The sequence below is a fragment of the Tachyglossus aculeatus genome, chromosome Y4 (assembly GCF_015852505.1).
Source record: "Tachyglossus aculeatus isolate mTacAcu1 chromosome Y4, mTacAcu1.pri, whole genome shotgun sequence".
Taxonomy (NCBI): domain Eukaryota; kingdom Metazoa; phylum Chordata; class Mammalia; order Monotremata; family Tachyglossidae; genus Tachyglossus; species Tachyglossus aculeatus.
In genome coordinates this window covers 3807509-3831248 of record NC_052096.1, presented here as the reverse complement: position 1 = coordinate 3831248, position 23740 = coordinate 3807509, and the positions used below count along the sequence as shown (strand labels likewise).

The window sequence follows — 23740 nt, the reverse complement described above, 5'->3', positions numbered from 1 at the left end:
GGAGAAAGTTAAGGGAACAGACCAGGGCTAGATCTGGGGGAGCTATGACTCGGGGTGGGGAGAACTGGGCCATAATGCAACCTCCTGGCTCACAAGGGAGCATGCTTTTTATTTTAATGTTTGGTATTTAAGCCCTTACTATGTGCCAGGCACAGTTCTAAGTGCTGGGGTAGACACAAAGTAATCAGGTTGGACACAGTCCTTATCCCACATGGAGCTCACAGTCTAAATCCCCATCGTACAAATGAAGGACTTGAGGCACAGAGCAGTTAAGTGACTTACCCAAGGTCACACGGCTGACAGGTGGCAGGGCCGGACTTAGAACCCAGGTCCCTCGGGCTCTATCCGCTGAGCCGTGCTGCTTCTCCTATTTTCGGGGTCTGCGGGTGGAATGCCCGTGTACAAGCCTGGGCAGTGCCAATCCCTGCCAGCCTTCCTCCTTGGGGAAGGAAAGATCAACAAGGAGCCACCCATGGCTCCCAGGTGACTTCGTTCTGGAGAAGAACAGTAAGGAGCAGGGGCATGTGGGGAGTGGGGTTTGTAAATGATAGGCAAGCGAGGGTGGGCGGAAGGTCAGATGGCGATGCCGTTTTCAATGTTGGCGGGGTCGAGGTAGGTGTAGGGCAGGGGCAGGCGGGCATTGCACTCCCGGCTCTGCCGGGAGATCTCCGCCAGCCGCGCCGCGAACACCTCCTGGCTCTGCCGAGGGGCCTTCTCCGTGAAATGCCTGTCTGGGAAGCTGCCCAGGGGCTTCTGAGAAACGGATAAGGGGGTGGTGCCCGAGGGATCCAAGTTGGCTCTCCCTTCTAGATGCCCACTCACAGGGAAGTTGGGCTGGCATGAGGCCCCTACCCTTTAGAGGCTTTCCCTCCACCAGAGCCTGCGGGAGCCCGGCCTGGCCTTTCTCCCCCGGGATTCCAGCCCCAGAGACCCACCTCACGGGCTCACCGTATCGCGGCTGGCATCGCTGACTCTCCAAAAGACCACCAGGGCATGGCCTGAGGCGTTGACGTCGGGCAGGGAGAGGGTGAAGTCCTCAGGAGTGCGGCCCTTGGCCATGGGTGGGGGCAGCCGCATAGAGGCCGGCACGTTGGGCATCCAGGCGCTGAAGTCAAACTGGTCCTGACCCCGGCCTAGGAGTCAGCATCCCAACGCCCGCCCCTTGGGGGGCCCAGGTGTCCCGGTACCCACCTGTCCGCTGTTGATGGCGGCGTGCTGGGCAGAGCAGGTGAAGATGATCACCGTGAGGAAGAGCTGTAAGGCAGTCCAGGTCTCCAGGGATGAGGGAAAGCCTGGGGAGGGGAGAGACGGGCTGGGGGACGAACTCCATCCTTGGAGGGGTCATTCAGTCCTTCATTCAGTCATATTTATTGAGTGCTTACTGTGTGCAGAGCACTGCACTAAGCCCTTGGAAAGCACAATAAAGCAATAAAGAGAGACAATCCCTACCCACACCGGACTTACAGTCTACAGCTGGGGAGACAGACATCAAGACAAGTAACCAGGTGTCAATATAAATAAATATAGATATATACATATATACATAAATGCTGTGGGGCCGGGGGGAGAGCAAAGGAAGCGAGTTGAGGTGATGCGGAAGCGGGAGGAGCTGAGGAAAAGGGGACTTAGTCTGGGAAGGCCTCTTGGAGGAGGGTGTCTTCGTAGGGCTTTGAAGTGGGGGGAAGAGTGATTGTTTGGAGGATTTGAGGAGGGAGGGCATTCCAGGCCAGAGGTAGGATGTGGGGCAGGGGTCAGCGACAAGACAGGCGAGATGGTGGCCCATTGAGGAGGTTAGTGGCCCCAGAGGAGCAGAGTGTGCGGGCTGGGCTGGAGAAGAAGAGAAGCAAGGCTGGTAGGAGGGGGCAAGGGGCTGGATGTTTGATATAGAGGTTGATAGGCAACCAGTGAAGATTTTTGAAGAGGGGGGTGGCATGCTCCAAATATTTCTGAAGAAAGATAATCAGGGCAGTGGAGGGTCGGGGGGTGGAGCGGGCAGGGAGCTTCCCTGAGCTGGCTGGCTGACCTCAGCTGTCCCGGCCCAGGAGGCCCTCCGTGAAGATCTCCCGGACCCAGGCCTGCAGCTCCGAGTCTCCCCGGATGGCTCCGTCCTCCAGGTAGTACAGGTCCACGATTTTCGAGGCAAAGCTGGAAGAAGCCGCAGGGCGAGTGGGTACAGTGGGAACACGGACACACACGCACATGTTTAGCCCCATGATTGATAGCGGGGATAATGGGGGCTCAGGGCGCCAGGGACCCTGCGGGAAATGAGGGCTGGGGAGCGGGGACCCTGGGAGGGGGGCAGGGACGTGTTTGCTAGCAGAGCAGGGGGCAGGGGCTCCAAGTGAGCTGGGGCAGGGGTGATAATAATAATAATAATAATAATAATTATGGTATTTGTTAAGCGCTTACTATGTGTGAGGCACTGTACTAGGTGCTGAGGTGGACACAAGCAAATTGGGTTGAACACAGTCCCTGTCCCACATGGGGCTGACGGTCTCAATCCCCATTTTACAGATGAGGGAACTGAGGCACAGAAAAACGAAGCGACTTGCCCAAAGTCATACAGCAGACAAGCGGCGGGGCCAGATTTAGAACTCCCCCTTCTAGATTGTGAGCCCGTTGTTGCATAGGGACCGTCTCTATATGTTGCCGATTTGTACTTCCCGAGCACTTAATAAAGTGCTCTGCACACAGTAAGCGCTCAATAAACATGATTGCATGAATGAATGGATGCCCTTTTTTTAATGGTATTTTTTTAAGCACTTACTATGTGCAAAGCACTATTCTGAGTGCCGCGGGGATGCAAGGTGATCAGGTTGTCCCACATGGGGCTCACAGTCTTAATCCCCATTTTGCAGATGAGGTAACTGAGGCACAGAGAAGTTAATGGCTTGCCCAAAGTCACACAGCTGAAAAGCGGCAGAGGCAGGATTAGAACCCATGACTCCCAAGGCCGGGCTCTTTTCTGCTGAACTACGGAGGCCCAGGCTCTATCCAGTACTGTTGAACCTGGAGGGGGGGCCTCCGATAGAGACAGGGGCGAGAGTTTTGGGGTGCGTGGCATCCGTGGGCATCCTGGTGGCATGTCCTCCGGGGAGCCAGGGGTGTGAACGGGGGTGAGGACTCGGAGGGAGCTGGAGGGGCTGGATGGGGGTTGTGACCGCGGGGCCTGCGCGCCCACCTCTCTAGGGCACCCCAAAGCTTGAGGCCATCATCCCAGTAGTAGTAGCCCTGCAGCCCATAGACCCGGCGGTCGTGCTGGTCACCCGGCAGGCAGAAGGACCGGTAGGTCAGCGTCGCCAGTTCCTTGGCGCTCAGCTGCAGGGAGCCCTCTCGGCCCAGCGAGGTCGACTGACAAGCGGAGTCACTCAGTCACTCGTCAGTCAGTCAATGGTATTTATTGAGCGCTTACTATGGGCAGAGCACTGGACTGAGCACTTGGGAGAGGACAACAGAACAATAAACAGATACATTCCCTGCCCACAATGAGCTGACAGTCTAGAGAGGGGAGCAGGGGGCACTTGGGTCTCCTGCCCTCTGCCTCCTCCTCTCTCCCACCCCACCCATCATTCCCCGACCCTTTCCTCTACAAAAGTTCCCCAGCCCCCCATTCCCAGTTCCCTCTTCTGCCCTTCCTCCTCACCCCCACCACCGGTCTTTTAGTGCCCACCTTTCCCCGCAGCCTCAGTTTCTCCCCACCTCCTTAAGCCATTCCCCACCCCTCTACAAACCAATTCTCCCCACCTCCTGCCTTCTGCTCCCAGGAGGGAAGCCCAGAGCCGCCCTGGCCCTCCCTTCCTCCAGCTCCCCCAACCCTCTGCGTCCACACCTTGTCTACGAGGCACCCGGGGAAGAAGAGTCCACTGCGGCCCAGGATGTTGATGTGGAAAGTGTACTTGATGTGAGGGATGAGGAGCTGGGGGGTTAGAGACAGGTGGATCACAAGGAGCAAGGGAGTTGGAAGTGTAGCCTCCGAATGGTCCGGGACGTGGCCGGAGATGTGAGAGGGTTGGGCTGGGGTTGGGACATCTGGGTCCCTCAAGGGAATGTTGAGAAGTGGGGCGTCCGGGTCAGTCAATCATAGTTATTGAGCGCTTATTATGTGCAGAGCACTGTACTAAGCACTTGGGAGAATATGATATAACAATATAATGGACACATTCCCCGCCCGCAAACAGTTTACAGTCTAGAGGGGTCTCTGGAGGGGCCCGGGAACCGCGGGGGGAGGGAGATGTTGATACTTCTCCAAAGCTGAACAGCAGGCCTGGAAGGAAGGGGAGGGGAGGAGAGGAGAAGTGGGGAGGGTTCATAGCCTTACTTTGAAAATGGGGTGACATAGGGGCAGCTGGCCTAGGGTGGCCAGGGCGAAGCTTTCCACTATAAAGTGAGTTTTCAGCAGGTGTGTGGCCATCTCATGGATGAGATCTCCGAGTTGCGCACCCACATTTTGGCCAGGAGCCAGTCCCACTCCGTCACTGGGCAGGAAGTTGGGGCTGTCGGGCCCGGGGGTCTGGCTGAGCTAAGGGTGGGCAATAGAGGGTTCAGCTGAGAGGGGAACCAGAGAAAAACCCTGAGTCAGAGGACTGGGGTGGGGGTGACTCTACCACTTGTCTGTTGTAAGATCTTGGGCAAGTCACTTCACTTCTCTGGGCCTCAGTTACTTCATCTGTCAAATGGGGATTATCTGTGAGCCCCATGTGGGACATGGACTGATGAGTTTGGGTCTACCCCAGCGCAGATGGGACACAGGTCCTTCCCACATAGGGGCTCATGGTTTAAGGGGGTCCCATTTATTTCTTTGATGGTATTTGTTAAGTGCTTACTATGTGCCAGGCACTGTTCTAAGCACTGGGATAAATCCAAGCTAATCAGGTTGGACACAGTCCCAGTCCCACATGGGGCTCACAACCTTAATCCCTGTTTTACAGATGAGAGAACTGAGGCCTAGAGAAGTGAAGCGACTTGCCCAAAGGCACATTGTGGACAAGTGGATGACGATGACAGCCGAGCCTCCCGTTGAGGACAAACCATGGACCCATTTCAGGGCCGAAATGTGCCCAATTGAAGCGATAATGGCACCGGGGGTGGGGGACCCAGCCTGCGGCACAGAGTACAGTGAGAGAGCATGTGGGCAGGGGGTATTGTGCCCACCAAGGGCATGTGAGGCCTTTAATGATTTGGAGAAGGTCTGAAGGCGAAGGGGTGGGTGGAGGAGGTTTGCCGAGGGCGTGTCGCTACATCGGCCCGCGGATAATCCAGCAGTGTCTTGGAGTTAGCTCAGGGGTCGGGGTCAGGGTGCCTTGATTGTAGGCTTCTCTAGGGCAGGGTCAAGGACACCCGGGGGGCTAACTGGGGTCTCCCCTCCCTCCCTCCTGCAGTTCAACTTGTACTTCCCAAGCACTTAGTACAGTGCTCTGCACACAGTAAGCGCTCAATAAATACAATTGATCGATTGATTGATTCCCTCAATCTTTCCCCTAGTAAAAGACGTCGAAGCAGTGTGGTCTAGAGGAAAGAGCCCAGGCCTGGGAGCCAAAGGACCTAGGTTCTCATCTCGGCTCTGCCACTTACCTGCTGTGTGACCCTGGGCAAGTCACTTCACTCCTCTGTGCCTCGGTTTCCTCATCTGTAAAATGGGGAGTAAATCCTCCTCCCTCCAACTTAGACCGTGAACCCCATGTGGGACAGGGCTGGTGTCCGAATCTGATCATCTCGTCTGCACCCCAGCACTTAGTACAGTGCTTGGAACATAGTAAGTGCTTAACAAATACACTATTCATTGCACAGACACTCCTCCCCCGTCCTTCTTCTCAGAGGTGATGCCATTCCCAAGCCCATTCCTGATGGTCATCCAGTCAGTCGTATTTAATTGAGCGCTTGCTATGTGCAGAGCACTGTACTAAGCAGCAGTGCTCGGCGCTTAGAACAGCGCTTTGCACACGGTAAGCGCTTAATAAATGCCATCATTATTATTATAATTATTCTGACTACTTGAACCTCATGGGCGAGGAGAAAGCAGGGTGCAGACAGGTGAGGTGAGGTGGGGAGGGGAACTCCCCTTTCCCAAGGATGAGAACAGGCTGTCAATCACCCCCAAAGTCAGCCCGGCAGGCATGTTTAAGCCAAGCTGCTGAACTGCTGATCATCTCATCCTCATGATTGTTCAACCCCTAACTCTCCAGAACCCCCAAGAACAGCCCCTCCCTCCCCCAGGGGCCAGTTCACCCCTGGCCCTCGTACCCTTTCAAGCATCCTCTCTGCCTGGTTGTGCCTTGTTTTGTCTTTAAAGCCATCAATCACCTTGCCCTCTCCTACCTCACCTGGCTACTCTCCTACTACAACCCAGCCCGCACCCTCCGCTCCTCTACCTCATGCCTCGTTCTCGCCTGTCCCGCCGTCGACCCCCGGCCCACGTCATCCCCCGGGCCTGGAATGCCCTCCCTCTGCCCATCCGCCAAGCTAGCTCTCTTCCTCCCTTCAAGGCCCTACTGAGAGCTCACCTCTTCCAGGAGGCCTTCCCAGACTGAGCCCCCTCCTTCCTCTCCCCCTCATCCCACTTTCCATCTCCCCCGCCTTACCTCCTTCCCTTCCCCACAGCACCTGTATATATGTATATATGTTTGTACATATTTATTACTCTATTTATTTATTGATTTTACCTGTACATATCTATTCTATTTATTTTATTTTGTTAATATGTTTGGTTTTGTTCTCTGTCTCCCCCTTCTAGACTGTGAGCCCATTGTTGGGTAGGGGCCGTCTCTATATGTTGCCAACTTGTACTTCCCAAGCGCTTAGTACAGTGCTGTGCACACAGTAAGCGCTCAATAAATACGATTGATTGATCCGACAGACAACGGCTCTCCCCGGCCTTCAAAGCTTCACTGAAGGCCCATCTCCTTCAAGAGGCCTTTCCTGACTAAGCCCTCCTTTCCTCTTCTCCCACTTTCTGCTGCATTGTCCTTGCACTTGGAATTGCTCCTTTTATTCACCGCTCCCTGACTGACTCATCCCTCCCTCAGCCCTGCCGCACTTATGTCCATATCTGTAATATTTTTTTACATATTAGCTGCTGTCTCCCCCTCCATTCTGTAAGCTCACTGTGGGCAGGGAACATGTCCACCAACTCTGTTATGTTGTCCTCTCTCAAGTGTTTACTACAGTGGCTTATAAGTGCTCAGTAAATAGACTCCTAGACTGTGAGCCCACTGTTGGGTAGGGACTGTCTCTATATGTTGCCAACTTGTACTTCCCAAGCGCTTAGTACAGTGCTCTGCACCCAGTAAGTGCTCAATAAATACGATTGATTGATTGATTGATTGAGCCCATTGTTGGGTAGGGACCATCTCTATATGTTGCCAACTTGTACTTCCCAAGCGCTTAGTACAGTGCTCTGCACACACTAAGCGCTCAATAAATACGATTGAATGAATGAATGATTGATTGATTGATTGATTGAACGAGCCTGTAGCGTGGCCTACTGGAAAGAGTCTGGCCCCGAGAACCAGGGGACCTGGGTTCTAATCTTTGTTCCGCCACTTGTCTGCTGTGTGACCTTGGGCAAGTTGCTTTACTTACCTGTGCCTCAGTTACCTCCTCTGTAAAATGGGGATGAAGACTGTGAGCCCCATGTGGGACAGGGCTCGCGTCCAACCCGATTATCTCGTCTCTACCCCAGTGCTTAGTACAGTGCCTGACACTTGTTGAGCAGTTACCACATCCCATTATCATCATTATTATTGATAACAATAATAAAAACCACTGATTGATTGTTCATTTATTTACCCCAGTGGATTAGAAGCTCCTCAAGGTTGGGGGGCATGCCTGCTCCTGATCTTGCCCAGCCCTGGGCACCCAGTGCCCACAGAAATATCGCTGAGCGCTCCGAAGGATGGCATTGTGCCAACCCCTACTTTCATCAGAGCTGGAAAAAAAATCCAACCGCCGATATCCCGCACCAGGCCCGCTGACTTCATTCCCGCCTCCGCAAGGTAGGAGCACGTGAACTGACTGAGGGAGTGGGGCATGAAAATGGCATGCAAGTGAGGGCAGGCGGGGCAGAGGGTCAGATGGCAACGCTGTTTTCGATGTTGGGGGGGTCGAGGTAGGTGTAGGGCAGGGGCAGGCGGGCATTGCGCTCCTGGATCTGCCGGGAGATCTCCGCCAGCCGCGCCGCAAATGCCTCCTGGCTCCGCCGAGGAGCCTCCTCTGTGAAATGTGCATCTGGGAAGCAGCCCAGGGACCTCTGGGAGGGCAGAAGGGGTTAAGACCCACCCCCCAAATTATGGATTTCTATTCACGTCTCTCTTCCCCTCTGGATTGTAAACTCTCTTCTAATAAAAATCACGATAAAATAATTCCGGTACTTGTGAAGTGCTTACTATGTGCCGGATACTGTACTAAGCACTTTGGTAGATGCAAGAGAATCGAGTTGGATGCAGTCCCCGTCCCATATAGGGCTCAGTCTTAATCCCTCTTTTACACATGAGGGAACAGAGGCCCAGAGAAGGGAAGTAATTTGCCTAAGGTCACACAGCAGACAAGGGGAGGAGCCGGGATTAGAACCCAGCTGCTTCCCACTCCCAGGCCCATGTCTTTCCACTAGGCCACACTTTAGACTGGAAACTCCTTGTGGGCAGGGGATGGTTTTTTGGTTTTATCTTTTGTTTGTTTTTTATTGTCTTTGCTAAGAAACGTGGCCTAGAGGCATAACCCTGGGCTTGGGAGCCAGAGGTCCTGCGTTCTAATCCCAGTTCAGCCATTTGCCTACTGTGCGACCTTGGGCAAGTAACCCCGGCCCCGCCAATTGCCAGCTGTGTGACTTTGGGCAAGTCACTTAACTTCTCTGGGCCTCAGTTACCTCATCTGTAAAACGGGGATGAAGACTGTGAGCCCCCCGTGGGACAACCTGATCACCTTGTAACCTCCCCAGCGCTTAGAACAGTACTTTGCACATAGTAAGCACTTAATAAATGCCATCAAAAAAACACAAAACAACCTCTCCCCTGCCCTACACTGGGAGCTTGTTGTGGGCAGGGAATGTCACTGTTTATTGTTGTACTGTACTTCCTCAAGTGCTTAGTACAGTGCTCTGCACACAGTAAGCACTTAATAAATACGATTGAGAGAATGAATGTACCTCACTTCCCTATGTCTCGGTTTCCTCATCAGTAAAATGGGGATTAAGACAGGGACAGGGACTGTGTCCAACTTGATTAAATTGTATCTACCCCGTGCTTAGAACTGTGCTTCCCTCCAAGCAAGCATTTAACAAGTACCATAATAATAATAATAATAATAATAATAATAATAATAATAATAATGAGGTGGCAGCTCCTCACCAGGTCACCGGGCTCCTTGCTCAGGAGCCAGAGCACTATGATGATGTCACAGGTGGCGTTGATGTCAGGCAGGGAGGCCAGGAAGCTCTCGGGGCCGGCCAGGCCCTTGGCCGTGGGTGGGGGCAGCTGCATGGATGGCGGGAAGTTGGGCATCCAGGCACTAAAGTCAAACTGAGCCCCGGACCAGAGTGAGGGTCCGGGATCCCAGGAGTCCCCGGCCCCCAGACCCCCAGTCCGGCCTGGCCCAGCTTCTCTTACCTGCCCGGCGCTGAAAGCGGCATGCTGGGCAGAGCAGGTGAAGATCACCATCGTGAGGTAACGGATCAGGGCGGCCCGGCTCTCCAGCGAGGGGGGGACCCCTGCAGAGAGGATGGAGAGAGTGGGCGCCCGGGTCCCGGGGACAATAAAGGGCTGGGGGTGAGGGGTGTGGGGACGCCTGGGTCATCATCATCATCATCATCATCAATCGTATTTATTGAGCGCTTACTGTGTGCAGAGCGCTTGGGAAGTCCAAGTTGGCAACATATAGAGACAGTCCCTACCCAACAGTGGGCTCACAGTCTAAAAGGGGGAGACGGAGAACAAAACCAAACATACCAACAAAATAAAATAAATAGAATAGATATGTACAAGTAAAATAGAGTAACAAATATGTACAAACATATATACAGGTGCTGTGGGGAAGGGAAGGAGGTAAGATGGGGGGGATGGAGAGGGGGACGAGGGGGAGAGGAAGGAAGGGGCTCAGTCTGGGAAGGCTCCTGGTACCTGAGGTCTCCCGGCCCAGGAAGCCCTCGGCGAAGATCTCCCACACCCAGGCCTGCAGCTCCATGTCCCCCTCCACGGCCGCGTCGCTGCCGTAGTAGAAGCCGACGATTTCTGACACGTAGCTGAGAGGGTTGGATGGGGACTCAGGGGTGCCCTCTCCGCTCCTCCCACCCCCCTCAGCCCTGCCACCCTCCCTACGCCGCTCTGTCTCCAACCCCTTAGAGAAGCAGTGCTATCTAGTGGATGGAGCCCGAGCCGGGGAATCCGAAGGAACTGGATTCTAATCCAGACACCGCCACTTATCTGCTGTGTGACCTTGGGTAAGTCACTTAAATTCTCTGTGCCTCAGTTCCCTCATCTGTAAAACGGGGATTAAGACTATGAGCCCCATGTGGGATATGGACTGCGTCCGACCTGATAAGCTTGTATCTATCCCAGTGCTTAGTAAAGTGCCTGACTCATAGTAAGTGCTTAACAAATACCATGAAAAAACCCAAACCTCTCACTCTTCCACACCTGAGGCTAGAACCAACATTCCCACCCTTCTATTCAGGCCCTCTGAGGCCTCACCTTTCGACACCTGAGAGTTTGGGCTTTGGAGTCATAAGTCACGGGTTCAAATCCCTGCTCTGCCAATTGCCAGCTGTGTGACTTTGGGTAAGTCACTTCACTTCTCTGTGCCTCAGTTCCCTCATCTGTGAAATGGGGATTAAGATTGTGAGCTCCCCATGGGACAGCCTGATCATCTTGTAACACTCTCCAGTGCTTAGAACAGTGCTTTGCACATAGTAAGCATTATTATTACACCTCCCACCATCTTCCACCCTGCCCCCCCCCCCGCCTCACCTCTCTACCACCCCGTCGGCTTCACACTTCTGATGCTGCTGCTGATGATGGTAATTGTTAGCGCTTACTATGTGCCAAGTACCGTACTAAGCGCTGGGGTGAATACAAGCAAATCGGGTTGGACACAGTCCCTGCCCCACGTGGGGCTCACAGCCTCAATCCCCATTTTACAGATGAGGGAACTGAGGCACAGAGAAGTGAAGTGGCTTGCCCCAGGTCACACAGCAGACAAGTGGTGGAGGCCCTTCTACTGCCCCAGCTGGCCTCAGCTTTCTACCGTTTTCTGTTGGTCTTCACCTCTACCACCTCTCACTGGACCTCACCTCTCCTGTCTCCTGTTGGGCCTCACCTCTATCATCCCCCACTGGGCCTCACCTTGACCGCTCCCTGCCAGGCCTCCCCTCTACCGCCCAGGGAGACCACCCTGGGCACCCACCCTGCTGGGTCTCACCTCTCTATGGCCCCCCAGATCTTAAGCCCATCATCCCGGTAGTGATATCCCGGCAAGTTGGAGACCCCTCGGGCCCGCACATCTTCGGGGAGGCAGAGGGTTGAGTAGGTCAGCTGCTCCAGGTCTCTCCGCACCAGTTCAGTGAAGCCGCTCACGCCCACCGCTGTGGACTGAGAGGCCCGGTTGGCTGGAGGCCCCCTCACCCCCACTCCCACCTCCTGGCCGGCCCCTGGGGACTCTTTCCACCCTCCCTGTCCTTCCTCCTCCTCTCCCCTCCCACTCCTCCTTCCTTGCCTCCCCTCTTCCCGCCTCATCTCCCTTCCTCCCTCATCTCTCCTCCTCCCTCCCCATCCTTCCTCCTCCTTTCACCTCCCACTCCTCTCCTCCTCCTCTTCCCTCCTCCCTCCTGGCCTCCCCTCCTCCGACCTCGTCTCCCTCTCCAGCCTCCCCAGTCTCCAACTCCAAGGCCACCCATCCCTCCGGGGTCTCCATTTCGGGGGCCCTCTGTCTCTCACCCTCTGGACCACCCCACCAGGGGAGATGAGCAGCTGGCGGGCCAGGACATTGATGTGCAGGGTGTAGCGTGTGTGGGGGATCAGCAACTGGGGGAAGACCAGGGGAGAGGCCTGGTTAGGGTTCTGTCTCTCTGCTCCTAGCCTCCCCACCGCCATCCCATTTAGAAATGAATTTCCCGGTTGGTTCCTTCCTGCCCCTACCCCCTTCTCCTGGGAATACTGAGCTGGAGAGGACGAAAGCGAAGGAGCAGGAGGAGGGGATAGCCGAGGGTTTGGGACCCCGGCCCGTGTGGTTTGGGGGTTAGCTGAGGGGTCTGCATCGGGGGTATGGCAACTTAAGCATTTTGACACTCACCCCAGCCCCATGGCACACTTATGGAAATGAATCATCATCATCAGAAGCAGTGAAGATGGAGGGAAGAGGGGAGGGGAGGAGGGGGGAAGAGAGATGAGGTGGGAAGAGGGAGATGAGGAAGGAAGGAAGGGGAGGAGGGAGGAGGGGAGAGGATGAGGGAAAAAGGGAGATGAGGTGGCAAGGGGGGGAGAAAAGGGAGGAGGAGGGGGAGGAAGAAAGAGAGGAAGGAAGGAAGAAGGGAGGTGAGAAGATGAGGAGGGAGGGAGGGACAGTGAAGAGCACTGTATTAAGCACTAGGGAGAGTTCAATAGAATACAATAGAACAGAGTTGGCAGACTGGTGATTGGCCAAGACAGAGAGTAATATAAATGAATAATTTAAACTTTATTTTAATGCACGTCTCCCACTCTGCACTGTAAGCTCCTGGTAGGCAGAGGCTGCATCTACCAACTCTACTATATTGTACCTCCCCAAGGGTTTAGAAAGTTACTTTGCAGTCAATAAGAACCACTGATAGATTGCTCGCTAATTGTACTTTAGCCTTCCAAGCGTTCAGTATAGTGCTCTGCACACAGTAGCCTGGAAGCTCCTCAAGGACAGGGATTGTGTCTATCAAACATCTGTACTCTCCCACGTGCTCAGTACAGTGCTGTACATCCAAAAGACTGTCAGCTCCTTGAGGGCAGGGATGGTGCCTACCAACTCCCAACTCCCAAGCACTCAGTATAGTGCTCTGCATCCAGCATACCGTAGGCGCCTTGGAGGCAGGGATCCTGTCTACCAACTATACTGTCCTCTCCCAAGTGCTCTGTAAAGTGTTCTGCCCACAGTAGACTCTACGCTCTTTGAGGGCAGGGAAACGTTGAGAACAGTGCTCTGCACCTAGCAGGCCACAGTACCTTGATCTCATCTTTCTCGATGCCAACCTCTTGCCCAAGGAATGCCCTCCCTCCTCATAACCAACAGACCATCATTCTCCCCTGCTTCAAAACCTTATTGAAGACCCATCTCCTTCCAAGAGGCCCTCCCTGACTAAGCCCTCCTTTCCTCTTCTCCCACTCCCTTCTGCGTCACCCTGACTCCCTCCCTTCCTTCATCCCCAGTACTATGTGCAGAGTACAGTGCTCTGCACATAGTAAGCGCTCAATAAATACGATTGATGATGATGATGATGATCTCCGCTCCCAGCCCCTCAGCACTTACGTCCCTATCCGTCATTTCTTTATTTCTATTGTCTGTCTCCCCCTCTAGACTGTCAGCTCGTTGTGAGCAGGGAATGTGTCTGTTTATTGTTCTAGTGTCCTCTCCCAAACACTTAGCCCAGTACTCTGCCTGCAGAAAGTGCTCGATAAATAATAATAATGGCATTTATTAAGCGCTTACTATGTGCAAAGCACTGTTCTAAGCGCCGGGGGGTTACAAGGTGATCACGTTGTCCCACTGGGGGCTCACAGTCTTAATCCCCATTTTACAGATGAAGTAACGGAGGCACAGAGAAGTGAAGTGACTTGCCCAAAGTCACACAGCTGACAATTGGTGGAGCCGGGATAAATAAATGCGATTGACTGACTAGATTCTAAACTTCTCAAGTTCAGGGATCCTGTCTACCAATAACACTGCCCTCTCTCAACCGTTCAGTTCGGTGCTCTGCACGCAGTCCGCGCTCAATAAACACCACTGACTGGTAAATCGATAGAGAAGCCGCGTGGCTCAGCGGAAAGAGCCCGGGCTTTGGAGTCAGAGGTCACGGGTTCAAATCCCAGCTCTACCAATTGTCAGCTGTGTGACTTTGGGCAAGTCACTTAACTTCTCTGGGCCTCGGTTACCTCCTCTGTAAAATGGGGATTAAGATTGTGAGCCCCATGTGGGACAACCTGATGACCTTGTATCCCCCCCCAGTGCTTAGAACAGTGCTTTGCACATAGTAAGCACTTAACAAATACTATTATTATCTTTTAGACTGTGAGCCCACTGTTGGGTAGGGACTGTCTCTATGTGTTGCCAATTTGTACTTCCCAAGCGCTTAGTACAGTGCTCTGCACATAGTAAGCGCTCAATAAATACGATTGATTGATTGATTGATTGGGGGTCAGATTCCCCCATGTCCTCCGGTCCCCCCGCTTTCCCCCTGACCTTGTAGAGCGGGTGGCAGAGGGGCAGCTGGCGCAGGGTGGCAATGGAGAAGACCTCGGGCAGGAGATGGGCACGGCCCAGGTGGCTGACGGCTTCGTGGATGGCGAACTCAGCACTGCGGACCCACGTCTTGGCCGTGAGCCAGTCCCACTCGGAGTCGCTGGGCAGGAAGATGGGGCTGTCCGGCCCGGGGGTCTGGCTGAGCTGGGGGCGCAGGGGTGAGGGACGGAGGGAGAGGGGGCCACCGGGGAACAGGGAGACACAGACGACACGGACAGTCAGCGCCGGGAGGAAGTGTGCCTTGTAGAAACAGCTCAGGTCTGGGAATCAGATGACATCATCATCATCTCATTACCATCATCCTCACTATTATTACTAGTATTTGTTTTGTGCTTACTGTGAGCCAAGCAATGGTCTAAGCTCTGGGATAGATACAAGTTCATCAGGTCGGACATCAGTCCCTGTCCCCACCCGAGGCTCACGGTCTAAGAGGGAGGGAGGACGGGTATTGAATCAATGGTCTAAGCTCTGGGATAGATACAAATTCATCAGGTCGGACATCAGTCCCTGTCCCCACCTGAGGCTCACGGTCTAAGAGAGAGGGAGGACGGGTATTGAATCCTCATTTGACAGAGGAGGAAACTGAGGCCCAGAGAAGTGAAGTGATTTGCCCAAGGTCACGCAGCTGGCAACGGGTAGATGGTAGAGCCAGGATTAGAAACCAGGTGCACTGACGTACAGACTCATGTTCTTTCCACTTGAAGGCCCATCCCTTCCAGGAGGCCTTCCCTGATTAAGCCCTCCTTTCCTCTTCTATTCCTTTCTATGACTCCCTGACTTACTCCCTTTATTCCTCGCCCATCCCCAGGCAGGATGTCTGGGTCCCAGGAGGGGAGAATGCCTCTGGGGGAGAATCTTAGGGGTTCCCACGGGGGCAGGAGTAGGAAGGAACAGCATGGGGACAAGCAGCATGACCGGAAGGATCGTGGGTTCTAATCTCGTTTCCACCACTTGTCTGCTGTGTGACCTTGGACAAGTCGCTTCGCTTCTCTGTGCCTCAGTCTCCTCATCTGTAAAATGGGGATTAAGATATGAGCCCCACTTGGGACAGGGCCTGTGGACACCTTGATTACCATGCATCTACCCCAGTGCCTGGCGTACAGTAAGCGCTTACCAAATACCATTCAAAAAAAGAGAGGCCCAGAGGAAGGTGTGAGGGGGAATCTGTTGCCCCGGTCTCCCCCCTCCCCGCCCCCTGCCCCAGGTCTGGTACCTGGATGGCAATGGGGCGCAGGGGCCGGCCAGGGGGCTGCTGAAGGAGGCAGAGTGGGGCCGCCACGTACTGCTGCTTCCCGTTGATCTGCCCTGCCGGGATCCCGTCCAGCAGCTTGTAATCCACCAGGAACATGGTCCCCCGCTGGGAGAGAGCAGAGCAGGAGAGCCATGGGGCTCAGGGAATCCACACCCTCTTTGTGGGCAGGGAATGTGTCTGTTTGTTGTTGTAGTGTCCTCTTCCAAGCTCTTAGTACAGTGCTTTGCACACAGTAATGAATGGAAGACCCTCATCCCACTACCTATGGGATCATCTGCCACCCTGACAACCAGGTCTAAGGGCAGGGACGGAGGGTGGGAGGCTGGCAGAACCAGTGTAAGATGCGGTCTCGGACAATCAGATGCCAACTTTGGAGAAAAGGGTAAGGGAGGGCCTCGGCAAATCTGAGACCAACTTAGGGGAACAGGGTAAGGGAGAGCCTCGGCCAAAGGAGGCCAGCCTTGAGGCCCAATGGAAGGGGTGGTCTTGGCCAAACATCAGTCACCTTGGCAGGTATGGCAATGGAAAGGGTGCGAAGAGACGAGGGATGGAATCAGGGAGAGCTGCAAATGGGAGAGGAGAGGCCAGATGCCAGGGAAACTGTCTCACCTTTAGCTCGGCATCCAGGCTGGTCCCCCGGCCCAGGAACGGGGCCACCATGGCGTCCGTGACGGGGAAGTGGGGCGGGAGTTGGCGGCATCTCTGGATCAGGATGGGATTTAGACCGTTCAGGAATTGCGAGGCGAAGAGCTCGTCTTCCTTCCAGTGCTCAACCACATACTCTGTGGGGGGTGAGGGGACTAGTCAGTAGTATTTATTGAGCACTTACTGTATGCAGTAAGTGTACTAAGCACTTGGGAGAGGACAATAGAATAATATGAGACACATTCCCTGCCCTCAACGAGCTTACAGTCTAAAGGGGGAAACTGGGCATCTGGGTCCCAGGAGGGTAGAGGGATATGAAATCTTAGGGGTCCAGAGGGGAGCAGGGGTTATAGGAGAGAGTCTGGGATTGGGGCAGGGAGAGCCGGGACTCCCGGGTTCCTAAGGGAAGAAGAGGCTGAAAAATGAGGAATAAGGCCGAGTCCGTGTCCCCTCACCGTACACTGGGGTCTTCTGGATACTGAAAATCTGCCTCAAATCCTTCAGGTCCTTCCAGGGAGAAGCATCATTCAACAATCCCTTCATCTTGAGCTTTATGAACCTGAGAGATGGGTGGCAGGGAGAGCCAGGAGGGAAAGATGGGGGAATCTGAGCTTGCTCCCCTTCAAACCAGGAAAGTGGTGCTGGGGGATGGGGTTGCAGGGGAGGAAAGGAGGGGATATATATACATATACATATATACATATATATGTGTGTGTGTGTGACTAATTCTCAGTTGCTGGATTTTCTCTGTGATAGTTTCCCCCTTGCTTTGAGAGTTTGCCCATGTCTTTCCACTGGGAACTTGGGAAAATGCAATATGGAAACCAAGAACCATGAGGCTACTGTGAGAAGCAGCATAGCCTAATGGAAAGAGAACAAGCCTGGGAGTCAGAGGATGAGGGTTCTAATCCCAGCTCCAGCACGTGTTGGCAAGTCGCTTCACTTCTCTGTGCCTCAGTTACCTCATTGGTAAAATGGGGATGAAGACTGTGAGCCCCATGGGGAATAGGGACTGTGTCCAACCTGATCTACCCCAATGCTTAGAACAGTGCTTGGCACATAGTAAGTGTTTAACAAATACAACAATCAGTACTATATTATTACTATCACTGTAGGGCAGCCTTAGATAATAATAATGATGATGGCATTTATTAAGCGCTTACTATGTGCAAAGCACTGTTCTAAGCTCTGGGAAGGTTACAAGGTGATCAGGTTGTCCCACGGGGGGCTCACAGTCTTAATCCCCATTTTCCAGATGAGGTAATTGAGCACAGAGAAGTGAAATGACTTGCCCAAAGTCACACAGCTGATAATTGGTGGAGCCAGGATTTGAACCCCTGACCTCTGACTCCAAAGCCCTTGTTCTTTCCACTGAGTCATGCTGCTGAAACAAGCGGGGAGAAGACCAATTATTGGGTAGTCGCTTTGGTTCCTCGGTCACTGATTCCCCTTCTATCAGATTTCACCAACACCCTGAGGTGTAGGACCCCGAGAAACCCCAGAACAAAGCACCAGAAAATGAGTTGTTTAATGGGGCACCCTAAGCAGAGTCAGGGAGTTAGTCACTATAATAATAGGGAGCAATTATAGTGCTTTCTAGTCGGAGAAGCCAAGAGGGATGAAAGATGGGGAAAGGGAAAAATTACAGAGACAAAGCACCTGGAGAAGTTGTGGGGAAAGAGGTTGGGGGAAGCCTAGAGAGGGAACTGAAGTAAGAAAATTATGGCCGGGAGCAGGAAGAGGGGCAAGGGAAGAGGGAGGAGTAGGGGAAGCAGGCAGTTGGGAGCTGGGAAGGGAAAAGGTGGGTGTGGAGGGAGCAGAAGGTGGGGGACAGGGAAGGGAAGATGGAGCAGTGGGGGGAGCAGGGAGAGGAGGCAGGGAAGAGGTGGGAGTGGGGAAAGCAGGAAGCAGGGGACTGGGAAGGGAAGAGGTGGGAGTGAGGGGGAGCAGGGAAAGGGGGGCTGGGCAGGGAAGACGTGGGAGCGGAGGGAGCTGGGCGGGGGTGGAGGCTGAGGGCTGAAGCAGGAGTTCTCACGCAGAGCTGGCCTTGAGGAAGAAACTGATGCTCTTGCCCAAGGAGTAGTGAACGTCCGGGCTCAGCTCCTCCACCGCCTCCACGTCCACACAGTGGGGCCAACCTGGGGCGTAGGTCTTCCACCTGGAGGGGATGAGGTGGGGGTGGGGCATTGCTGCACCTTCCCCCCACTCCCACCCCTCACTCCAAACCCGCTCTTTCCCCTCTGACCCAGGGGGGCTCCTTGACTCCAGCCCCAGTCCCCCACCCCCCTCTTCTCTCTATGGACCCCAGCTCAGGCTGCAGACCCATAATAATAATAATGATGGCATTTGTTAAGTGCTTACTATGTGCAAAGCACTGTTCTAAGCGCTGGGGGGGATACAAGGTGATCAGGTTGTCCCACGCGGGGCTCACAGTCTTAATCCCCATTTTACAGATGAGGTAATTGAGGCTTAGAGAAGTTAAGTTACTTGCCCAAGGTCACACGGCAGACATGTGGTGGAGCCTGGATTTGAACCCACGGTCTCTGATTCCCAAGCCCCCTGCCCCTCCACCCAATCCTCCCACAGTGGAGGATGGACCCCCGCTTAGGCCGCAGACCTGAAGCCCACCCTCCACCCCCCAACCCTCTCCATCCTCAGACCTGTAGGTCCCCTGCCTCTTCTGCAGTTCACCCCTTCGCTGCTCCAGGAGGAGGGGGACCGTGTCGCTGGAGGCCAGCTTGGCTGCCAAAGGAACCAGGAGTTGGGGGGCATGGAGACAGAAACCCCAGCTCCCAGCCTCCAACATAGGTCACCCCCCACCCGCCTCAGGTAACCACCCCCCACCAGGTCCTCTCCGGCCCACCGTGCCCAGGGAGGGTGGGCGAGGGCAGTGCCACGGGCTTACCGGTGCCCTCTCTCAGGACCAGGGTGCAGGCCCCTTCCAGCCACTGGTAGCAGGGGAAGTTCAGGGGGGGACCCTCCGGGGGTATGAGATGCACAGAAGAGCAGAACCAGGCGTCGGGGGGCAGGGGCAGGGGCAGGGGTGTGGGCAACCACAGGGGCGCCTTGTGCAGTTGCAGAAACAGGAGCGAACCCACGGGCTCCGAGCAGACGGTGAACTCTTCCTCCTGAGGGACGGGGGTGAGCAGGAGAGTGTTATGGCCTCCCTGGTTTGGGCAGGAAGCCTTCCCAACACCCCCTCCCCTCTCCCCAGCCGTGACGCCACTCCTGTGTAGTCTTTCCTGGGATTTAGTACAGTGCTCTGCACACAGTAAGTGCTTAATGAATACGCCTACTACTGCTCCTACTCTTGTGGCTTGGCAGTTTGGATTTCTGTCCAACTCCCTGCCTTTATTGCTGCTTTCTAGGTGGTGTTTGTGGGCTTTGTCAAGCACTCTCATGGACCAAGCACTGTGCTAAGCACTGGGGTAGAGACCAGGGAAGATTGGCCACAAGTCATAGCTATGCCTAGCCTACGTCTCCCACATTTCTGTCCCTAAGAACAGAACATCCTTCTGTCTTTCTTATCTCTTTTTCTCTTCCTGTTCTCTCTGTTTTTTTCAGTCTCTTCCTGTGTCTCTCAGTCTCTCTCCTCTCTCTGTGTCTCTTTATTGATCTCTTCATACATCTTTCTCTTTCAGTCTCTCTTCTTCCTCGGTCTCTCTTTTTATCTCTGACCTTATCATTCTCTTCCTGTGACTCTCATTCTCTTTCTTCTGTCCCTTCTGTTTCTCTCTTTCAGTCTGTTTCCTCTGGCTTTCTTCCTTTCTCTGTCTTTATCAATCTCTTCCTGTCTCTCTCTGTCTCTACTCTCTCCTTCTCTTTCCGCCCATTGATCTCTTCCTGTGTCTTCCAGTCTCTCACTCTCTACTCCAGTTTTTCTGTCTTTATCAATCTCTTCCTGTCTCTTTTTCAGTCTCCCTCTTTTCTCTGCCTCTTCTCCTGTCTCTCTTTCTGGCTATTGATCTCTTCCTGTAACTCTCTATCCCTTCTCTCTCTCTCTCCTCTTGCATTCCTCCTGCCTCTCTCAACCTGACTTTCTGGGTCTGGGGGTGGGAGTGGGGGTTCTCCCCCAGTTGTTCCGTCCAATATCTGATCTTGGGGCCTACATCTCCTTTCTCTGAGGGGTTGGAAAAGTTCAGGCTAGTAAGTGTCAGGAAGGTGACGGGACTCAGAGGACCTGGATTCTAATCCCAGTTTTGCCACGTCTGCTGTGTGACCTTGGACAAGTCACCTCCCTTTTCCATGCCCCAGTTCTCTCATCTGCAAAATGGGGATTCAATACCTACTCTCCCTCCTCCTTAGATTATGAGTCCCATGTGGGATCTTGTTTCTATCCCAGCACTCAGTATAGTGCTTGACACATAGTAAGAGCTCAACAAATATGACAGTTATTATTGTTACTACATTGGGAAGGAAAGGATGGGAGGATGGGGTTTGAGGGATGGGGGACAGGAAGAGGAGAGGCTGCTGGGGCAGTGGAGGAGGAGATGAGGGAGGCCCCGGGATTTGGGAGACAGATGTGGGGATCAAGACATCAAGAGTCCCAGAATTTCTGGGTCACTGTTCAGTGATATGGGACAATCTCAGAGGCTTTAAGTGCATTAAGGTTCACCTAATAATAATTATAAGCTCTTACTGTGTGCTGAGCACTGTACTAAAGCACTGGGGCAGGTAGAAGACAAACAAGTCCCACACAGAGCTCACAGTCTAAGTAGGAGGGAGAACAGGTAGTAAATTCCCATTTTGCAGCCGAGTGAACTGAGGCACAGAGAAGTGAAGTGACTTGCCTGAGGTCACAGAGCAGACAAGTGGCGGAGCTGGGATTAGAACCCAGGTCCTCTGAGGCCTATGCCCTTTCCACTGCTTCCTCTTTGACTCCTGGAAGTGGATGTACAATTTGGAAGATCCTGGGACTGGGAATAAACTCAAAAGGTCAACCTGATTAGCTTGTATCCACCCCATTGCTTAGAACGAGGCTTGGCACGTAGTAAGTGCTTAACGAGTACTATAATTATTAGGTCAGTTGGTCCAACCCCCCGCCTCTAGACAGGTTAATCTGTGGTATTTCTTGAGCACCTACTGTGCGCAGAGCACCGTACTACGCGCTTGGAAATGTCCGATCGGCAGAGTCAGTAGATCGGTTCCCTGCCCACAAGGAGCTTCCAGTCTAGAGGTCAGTGCTGTGTGGTCTTCTTAAAGTTCTCCAGGGATGGAAACCCCACCTCCTTTCCCTCGTGTCTCTCCTGATTCTCTCTGGCTGCAACTCAAGCCTCCTTTCCTTCCCTCCGAACATCCTAGGAAGCCCCACCCAAGCCAGACTAGGGTTGGAGGTCAGGGAGAGAGGTAGATGCCGGAGAGAGGGGAAAGGGCTGTTTTTTGGGTCATTATTATAATACATATAATTACAAATAATTATGGTATATGTTAAGCACTTACTATGTGCCAAGCACTGTTCTACAAGGTAATCAGGTTGGACACAGTCCCTGTCCCACTTTGGCCTCACACTCCTCATCTTCATCTCTAGACTGTGAGCCTGTTGCTTGGTAGGAATTGTCTCTATTTGTTGCTGAATTGTACTTTCCAAGCACTTAGTAGTGCTCTGCACTCAGGAAGCGCTCAGAGAAAGTGGAAAGAGCCCGGGCTTTGGAGTCATAGGTCATGGGTTCAAATCCCAGCTCCGCCAATTGTCAGCTGTGTGACTTTGGGCAAGTCACTTAACTTCTCTGTGCCTCGGTTCCCTCATCTGTAAAATGGGGATGAAGACTCTGAGCCCCACGTGGGACAACCTGATCATCTTGTATCCCCCCCAGCGCTTAGAACAGTGCTTTGCACATAGTAAGCACTTAACAAATACCATTATTATTATTATTAATAATAAATATGATTGAATGAATGAATCTCTAGTTTCCAGATGAGGGAACTGAGGCCCAGAGAAGTGAAGTGACTTTCCCAAGTTCACACAGCAGACAATTGGCAGAGCCAAGATTAGAACCCAGGTCCTTCTGACTCCCCGCCTCGGGCTCTAGCCACTAAGCTACTCATGAGCCCACAAATTGGGTTGGGAAGGGTGGTCCGGCGGGATGCACATCTGGCACACCCGACTGGTTGGATAATAATAATAATAATAATGGCATTTATTAAGTGCTTACTACGTGCAAAGCACTTTTCTAACAGCTGGGGTGACTACAAGGTGATCAGGTTGTCCCACGGGGGGCTCACAGTCTTAATTCCCATTTTCCAGATGAGGTCACTGAGGCCCAGAGAAGTTAAGTGACTTGCCCAAAGTCACACAGCTGACAAGTGGCGGAGCCGGGATTTGAACCCATGACCTCTGACTCCAAAGCCCGGGCTCTTTCCCCTGAGCCACGCTGCTTCTCTAATTAAATCCTGCTCCCGCCTATTTAGACTGTGAGCCCCATGTGGAACGGGGACTGTGTCCAACCTGATGATTTTATATCTACCCCAGAGCTTAGAACAGAACGCGGCACAAGACTCACTGCTTAATGATAATTCTTCTTTTCCTAATTATTATTGATCCCTGCCCTCAAGGCCCTGACAATCTAGCAGGGGGAGACAGATACTATTATAAATCCATTCATGATTGACTTGCTTAGTATTTTATCACACTCTACCAAGCACTTAGTACAGTGCTCTGCACATAGTGAGTGCTCAATAAATTCCATTGACTGACTAATTGCCACCAAGCTTCACCTGCTCTTTTCTCAGACCCCAGCCCCGCCGGCCCCCCACCATCTCCCTCCATTCCGGGGTCCTCACTCAGACACTCACCGCTCCCCGGGAGAAGTCCTTCCCGCAGGTGTCCAGGTGGAGCGGGGGGCTCTTCCCTTCGCTCCCCACGAGGCTGATGGAGATGTGGTCCCAGGTCCCCGCCCCCAGGAAGCCCCCCGTTATGATGCGGACCCCATATACGGCCATGGCGCTCCAAAGGCCGTCCGGCACTGGAAGCTTCTGGAGACTGAACCCCTCTTGCCCTTTCCCTGTGATTTATCCAATCCTGGGCGGCCCAGGGCGAGGCCTACACACCCATTTGGCCGCCGGCCCGGGGAAGACCAGAGAGGAACTGAGGCAGACAGACACCAGTCCGAAGAGACGTGGGAAGGGGAAGGAGGCTCCGGCGCCCGCCCTGGCCCGGATTCCACCTGGGTCGCTCCTTGCGGGGGCGGGAGGGGGTAGAGCCTGGGCAGAGTGGAGAGGAGATTCAGGTGTGGCAGGAGATGTGTGCCTCCGGGGCTGGCGCAAGTGAGGGACGGGAGCAGAAAGAAGGAGAAATGGGTTGGCAGAGGGGTGGGAGGGAGGAAGGAGACAGAGGGACAAGGGAACAGGGAGAGAAAATAGAGCAGGAGCGTGAGC

General features: G+C 53.7%; 1 protein-coding gene across 3 annotated transcripts; it reads right to left on the bottom strand.

Annotated features, from left to right (window-relative positions):
- Window positions 1–7957: 7957 nt before the first annotated feature.
- On the bottom strand, window positions 7958–23305 carry ALOX15B (arachidonate 15-lipoxygenase type B). 3 transcript variants are annotated; one of them, XM_038768801.1, is made up of 14 exons: window positions 23159–23305; window positions 19272–19494; window positions 19027–19108; window positions 18402–18524; window positions 16822–16925; window positions 16331–16503; window positions 15683–15826; window positions 14410–14613; window positions 11922–12008; window positions 11407–11576; window positions 10110–10231; window positions 9600–9700; window positions 9342–9512; window positions 7958–8245 (listed from the first exon to the last, which is right to left on the bottom strand). In XM_038768801.1, the coding sequence occupies exons 1-14, from the start codon at window positions 23303–23305 to the stop codon at window positions 8066–8068; spliced, it is 2031 nt and encodes a 676-aa protein (XP_038624729.1). In that variant the 3' UTR covers window positions 7958–8065. The 3 variants fall into 3 exon arrangements, with proteins under 3 accessions (XP_038624729.1, XP_038624730.1, XP_038624731.1); XM_038768802.1 differs by lacking the exon at window positions 11922–12008; XM_038768803.1 differs by lacking the exons at window positions 10110–10231; window positions 11922–12008 and having other exon boundaries at window positions 9600–9701; window positions 11421–11576.
- Between the last annotated feature and the right edge of the window lie 435 nt (window positions 23306–23740).

Excerpts from the sequence above, each read along its gene's own strand:
- ALOX15B (XM_038768801.1), bottom strand. The coding sequence starts at position 23,305 with ATGGCCGTATATGGGGTCCGCATCATAACGGGGGGCTTCCTGGGGGCG. Across the intron at positions 16,926-18,401 it reads TTCCTCAAGGCCAGCTCTGC|GTTCATAAAGCTCAAGATGA; the intron begins GTGAGAACTCCT and ends CCCATCTCTCAG. Across the intron at positions 10,232-11,406 it reads ATCTGGGGGGCCATAGAGAG|CTACGTGTCAGAAATCGTCG; the intron begins GTGAGACCCAGC and ends CAACCCTCTCAG.